Source organism: Pan troglodytes, chromosome 6 (genome assembly GCF_028858775.2).
Source record: "Pan troglodytes isolate AG18354 chromosome 6, NHGRI_mPanTro3-v2.0_pri, whole genome shotgun sequence".
Taxonomy (NCBI): Eukaryota; Metazoa; Chordata; class Mammalia; order Primates; family Hominidae; genus Pan; species Pan troglodytes.
The window spans coordinates 42,218,512-42,225,012 of NC_072404.2; the positions used below are offsets into that span (position 1 = coordinate 42,218,512).

The following is a 6,501-nucleotide window of genomic DNA, read 5'->3' on the forward strand; positions in this document are numbered from 1 at the left end:
CCTTAGCCTCCCGAGTAGCTGGGACTACAGGCGCCCGCCACCATTCCCGGCTAATTTTTTGTATTTTTTTAGTAGAGACGGGGTTTCACCGTGTTAGCCAGGATGGTCTCGATCTCAGTTGATCCTATAACTCAGAACGCTACTAAGTGACTACTGAGCAGGTAGCAGGTAAGGCGTGGATACGCTGGACAAAGGGAGGATCCACATGCCGGGTGTGATGGCAGGCGATTACATCATGCTGCTTAGAATGGCATGCAGTTTAAAACTTACGAATAGTTTGTTTCTAGAATTTTTCTTTTAATATTTTTCAACTATGGTTGACTGTGGGTAATTGAAGCTATGGAAAGTGAAACCATGGATAAGTAGGGGGCTACTGTATGACTATTCTTGGTCCTTGCTTTTTCCATACACCCCTGCACACACACACACACCCTGCCATCACCTCATGGAAATATATATACATATATGTTTCACTTTTTTTTTTTTTTTTTTTAGACAGGGTCTCGCTCTGTTGCCCAGGCTGGAGTGCAGTGGCACGATCTCGGCTCACTGCAACCTTTGCCTGCTGGGCTCAAGCGATTCTCTGCCTCAGCCTCCCGAGTAGCTGGGACTACAGGCAAGCACCACCATGCACGGCTAGTTTTTGTATTTTCAGTAGAGATGGGGTTTCACCATGTTGGCCAGGCTGGTCTCAAACTACTGAGCTCAAAGGTATCCGCCTGCCTCCACCTCCTGAAGTGTTGGGATTACAGGCATGAGTCACTGCACCCAGCCCTGTTTTGCGTTTTACAGTTGAAAATGTTCAGATGTACACAAAGCAAAAATAGTATAATGAACTTCCAGCTTAATTAATTATTTGTTTTCAGGTTTCATTTATCTCCCCACAACACACATGCATTTTTGTTTTGTTTTGTTGCTTTGCTAGGGTGTTTTAAAGCAAATACCAGAATTTATATTCTGTCATTTCTAGGTTGCAGGTCTTAAGTGTTGGCAAATGCCCCAAGGGAAGTCAGGGTTTCAGACTAGCTTACTATTCTTCATTCTCCCTTGCTCATTGATTTTGGCCTTTGAAGGATTTTTCTACTTTCTTGTCAATTTAATTATCTAGCATTTGGCGGCTTATATAATGGGAGGATTTTCAGACTATTTAATGTATCATATTTGCTGGAAACAATACCATGATTTATTTAAATAGTCCCCTATTACTGTCATTTAATTTGTTTGGAATTTTTTGCTATTATGAAAAAACAGTGACTACACATATTAGAATCTGTGTGTGTATATTTATATATTTGCTTTGGATAAATTTAGGTGAAACTGTAGGATCAGAAAATGCTCATTGTTAATGGTTTTTGATTACTGTTATCAGGTTGCCTACGAGTAATAGATCATATTATACTTTCACCAGTGATGCATAAGAATCTGTATTACTCACTCCCTAACCAATCAACAGAGGTTGTTACTGTTTTTTCCAGACTTAGCCAATCTAAGGTTTTAAATTGGTATGTTCTATTTTTATTTTTAAAAATTCTAATAGAGTTGACACTTATTGGCTGTTGGCTCACGTGTGCCTATATGTGTTTCTTTTCCCGTTTTCAGGACCATGTGGTCTCGTGAATGTTTTCCTCCACTTTGACTCGTATCATAGGAATTCATGGCTGCCAACAATCCAGGGCAGTTGTCTGCCCTTATCTTTTATAGATATATAAAGAAATATTTACACATGAAAGCCAATGTCTAGGTTTCCTTTTATAGAAAGGGGAGAAGTGGGTAAGTTGTAGATACAAGGCAGTTGAGTGTGTTTCTCATTGTTATAGCTGGTTTTGGTACCTGGGGCTCATTATACTGTTGTTTGTATTTTTTTTTGAAGTTCACCATAATAAAGAGCTTTATAGGATAGTTGGCAAGAGCTACCAGTTGATATTTTTGGGTTTTATTTTTATGTCTAGCTAGGAACAATAATAAATGTTAAATATGTTTCTCTAAGCCCAGTGTAACTAAATTTTAACTTTTAAATAATAGCTTTTTAATATTTAATTTGTACCAACTTAAATGCTGCTTAATGCTTACTGACTTAAATAGTCTTATTTTCTACTAATTTCTCTTAATTTGTTTTTAAAGAATCCCATAGGAAGGATAAATCTGGCTAATTGTACCAGTCGTCAGATAGAACCAGCCAACAGAGAATTTTGTGCAAGACGCAACACTTTTGAATTAATTACTGTCCGACCACAAAGAGAAGATGACCGAGAGACTCTAGTCAGCCAATGCAGGGACACACTCTGTGTTACCAAGTATGTATTGGCCTATAAATATTTCTATCAACTAAGCAATTGATTGCCCGCTATGTACTTACCACTATGAGAAATATCACAGATGGTCCTTGACGTTGAAAAGGGCACAGCCTTAGTGAGAAAACAAAACACACACAAAGCATTAAGTGAACCATCTATAATAACTAAATTAATGTAGTTAAGGAAAGTATAATACTCAGGTTGTATCTTAGCTAATGTTTTCCAGTATGCTCACAGTGGAGGCATTTTCATGGCAGTTAGATAATAATCTTTGGGTTAAGTTTAAAGATTTCATGCGTAGTTGAGGAGTCAAGCATTATTCAAAGAGACTTTACACATCCCTTCCTTCCATTCCCAGAATACCCTCATGTAATCAGATGACTCACAGAAACAATCTCATTCTATTCTGCAAATTTCTGGATGGAGATTAAAAGAATAAAACCTTTGGGAGTGCCCCTTTTTTAATTAACCCTGAGCTCAAGTGTAAGATACGAAGGCTTATTGCTAGGATTCTAAGATAGGTTTCTTTGCTTGGATGCCTAAGAGAAGCTTGAAGACCAACTTCAGTGTACAGAGTTGTCATTAGGGACAAAAGTTAGAATTTGATAAGATGTTTGGTAATTAGGCTGTTGCTGGATATTGCAGATGGGGGGAGATTGGTAGGACTAGCTTTATGAGTTTCTAATGTGAAAATATTAGAAAGCTACAGCCAGGAGACACAACACTAAAATAGAACAAAGTTGCCCAGAGACTGCCGATTTGTTTTAAAATAGCTAGATAGAGGACTCATTTGATGGAAATTTTTGATGTCTAGATTACTTCCAGATTTATTCATTTTAACTCAATTATTTCAGGGGTCTTCTATGCAGTGGTGGAATCAGACAGGGCAGGACAGGCAAAATGGATTTCTAATCATTTTGTTTGATAGCGACATGTCCATGGTCACGGTCAGTGGAGGAACCAACCAAAGTGCAGTATCCAAATAGTTCCTGACCACAGCGGCCCACTTCGGCCATTTTGAATATCACTTACATTTTTTTGTATAACCTTATTTTTTACTGGTTGCATAAACTCTCTTAGACTTCTCCGTAGACCTTCCCCTGTGATAAAAATAGCAGATTACATGTTGCTTTAATTACTCTGTACCTCATTTACTTGTAGTCTTTCTCACTATAAAATTATAACTTGGATGGGTACCCTTCGCCCAAGCATATGAGAGTAGTACATTCTCAATTCAGTCTTGGCTGAGTCTTCAGCTTTGCTTGGTGACCTAAAATTTATTTTACTTTTTTGATGGTGAGAATATAAACATTCTGCAGTTCTGCATTCTCCTTTGCCTCACTGATGTGTTTCCTTATGGGGCCTTGGGCCTTTTGGACTTAGGCCTTTTACTTGAATTTAATGTACCTCATTTTCATTTCTACTAACTAAGCTTGCTGTCAATGCTAAAGATTTCTCTTCTGATCTCTACTGCATACTTCAAAACAGAGACTACACATTGAAACCAGAATGTTTTATCACATGGGGAGGCAGTAGTTACAGTGGAGCTTTGAAGTCAACGGACTTAAGTTTAAATCCTGACTCATCAAATGTAACCATGGCAGGTCACTTAACTTTGCTGGCCCTCTGAAATCTTTGGTGTCAAAAAGGAAAAATAACCTCCACAGTGACTAGAGATTTTTTTTTTTTTTTTTTTTAGCCTCTTGAACCAGAATAGGTTCACAGAGACTTCAGACAATAGAGATGAATGAGTAAACACACTTAGCACAGTTTCCAGTACATGGAATGAGCTGAACAAGTGGTGGCTATTATAAGTGCAGTATTTTCTTCATTGACTACTAGAAGGTGGTAAACTTCACTTATTCATGTTTACACCATTTCTAGTACCAATGGGGAGAACTTACAAAGTTGTAGAATGAGTGCAATATAAAAACCTAATGGCTGGCTGTTCTCTGGAAGCATGTTCTGGCTATGAGTTAGGGAATCCCCCCTTCCTTACTCTGGCCTGCCCCATCAACTAGTTATTTAGTCAACTTGTAGCTAAATATGGATGAAAGGAAAATATTCCTAATACGGACAGAGAGGTTAGGATAGACAAAGTCTTAGGATCTTTCGATAGTTTATTATAAAATCATGTTCTACTAATATAGTAGGACAAATCTAATGGGACACAGTGCAAACTAATATTACCTGTAGAGCCAGGTGAAGGTCCATGGGTCTGTGATTGCAGCTTTTGGAGAACCTGACTCTGAAGGTTATATTGGGAGTGCCCATATTCAGGGAGTGCCTATAATCAGGCCTTAGGTGCTCTTGCAGAGAAGTTGCCCACACTCAGTGGGTGTCCTATACCATCAGGTTACCCAGGCCGCACACTACCTGTATAAAACACCTGTTGGAAACACCATCCTTTACCAAGTGTAATTAGTGTAAGTTAGCATCAATTAAGCAAACTGGGGATAATTTTCCTCTGTTTTATTTGGAGATGCACCTCACTAAGTGGCTGTGGATTAGCATCCATAAAAGGTGGTTAAAGGTAATTCATTTACTGGTTTATTTAGTCATTTTTTTCCCTAGCAAGAGTACATGGGGGTATGGAATGGAGGGAGAAGAATTCTGACCTCTTTGGTTGTTTGTTCCTGTAGGAACTGGCTGTCTGCAGATACTAAAGAAGAGCGGGATCTCTGGATGCAAAAGCTCAATCAAGTTCTTGTTGATATTCGCCTCTGGCAACCTGATGCTTGCTACAAACCTATTGGAAAGCCTTAAACCGGGAAATTTCCATGCCATCTAGAGGTTTTTGATGTCATCTTAAGAAACACACTTAAGAGCATCAGATTTACTGATTGCATTTTATGCTTTAAGTACGAAAGGGTTTGTGCCAATATTCACTACGTATTATGCAGTATTTATATCTTTTGTATGTAAAACTTTAACTGATTTCTGTCATTCATCAATGAGTAGAAGTAAATACGTTATAGTTGATTTTGCTAAATCTTAATTTAAAAGCCTCATTTTCCTAGAAATCTAATTATTCAGTTATTCATGACAATATTTTTTTAAAAGTAAGAAATTCTGAGTTGTCTTCTTGGAACTGTAGGTCTTGAAGCAGCAACGTCTTTCAGGGGTTGGAGACAGAAACCCATTCTCCAATCTCAGTAGTTTTTTCGAAAGGCTGTGATCATTTATTGATCGTGATATGACTTGTTACTAGGGTACTGAAAAAAATGTCTAAGGCCTTTACAGAAACATTTTTAGTAATGAAGATGAGAACTTTTTCAAATAGCAAATATATATTGGCTTAAAGCATGAGGCTGCCTTCAGAAAAGAGATGTGGACATAGGAGGCAATGTGTGAGACTTGGGGGTTCAATATTTTATATAGAAGAGTTAATAAGCACATGGTTTACATTTACTCAGCTACTATATATGCAGTGTGGTGCACATTTTCACAGAATTCTGGCTTCATTAAGATTATTTTTGCTGCATAGCTTACAGACTTAGCATATTAGTTTTTTCTACTCCTACACCAAGTGTAAATTGAAGAATCTTTATATTAAAAAAGTAAACTGTTATGAAGCTGCTATGTACTAATAATACTTTGCTTGCCAAAGTGTTTGCGTTTTGTTGTTGTTTGTTTGTTTGTTTGTTTTTGGTTCATGAACAACAGTGTCTAGAAACCCATTTTGAAAGTGGAAAATTATTAAGTCACCTATCACCTTTAAATGCCTTTTTTTAAAATTATAAAATATTGTAAAGCAGGGTCTCAACTTTTAAATACACTTTGAACTTCTTCTCTGAATTATTAAAGTTCTTTATGACCTCATTTATAAACACTAAATTCTGTCACCTCCTGTCATTTTATTTTTTATTCATTCAAATGTATTTTTTCTTGTGCATATTATAAAAATATATTTTATGAGCTCTTACTCAAATAAATACCTGTAAATGTCTAAAGGAATCAGTTGTTTAGGAAGCACTGTTTCAATGTGTGGCATGGTTGCTCTGCATCCCTGGGCTGGGAGCTTCTTGAGGGTACTGTGCTGACAATGTCTCATCCATCTTTTTCTCTCTACCCAGTTTGGCTTATTGTGTGTTCTTAGGGCTGCTGTTGAATGCATAAGTGAATGAAGGATCTATTTCTGAGGCATTTCAACTGAATATGGTAATTGGATGTGCATTTGAGGATAGGGAGTATAATTCCCAAGTCT

General features: G+C 37.3%; 1 protein-coding gene across 8 annotated transcripts in view; it reads left to right on the forward strand.

The window, feature by feature from the left end:
• ANLN (anillin, actin binding protein) overlaps positions 1-6,251 on the forward strand; it is a 63,804-nt gene extending 57,553 nt beyond the window's left edge. For all 8 annotated transcript variants that reach the window (XM_001169875.7, XM_009452893.5, XM_009452894.5 and 5 more), the window contains 2 exons: positions 2,122-2,294; positions 4,937-6,251. In XM_001169875.7, the coding sequence (XP_001169875.2) occupies positions 2,122-2,294; positions 4,937-5,060 (297 nt within the window). In that variant the 3' untranslated portion in view covers positions 5,061-6,251. The remainder of the gene's footprint in view (positions 1-2,121; positions 2,295-4,936) is intronic.
• Positions 6,252-6,501: the final 250 nt, after the last annotated feature.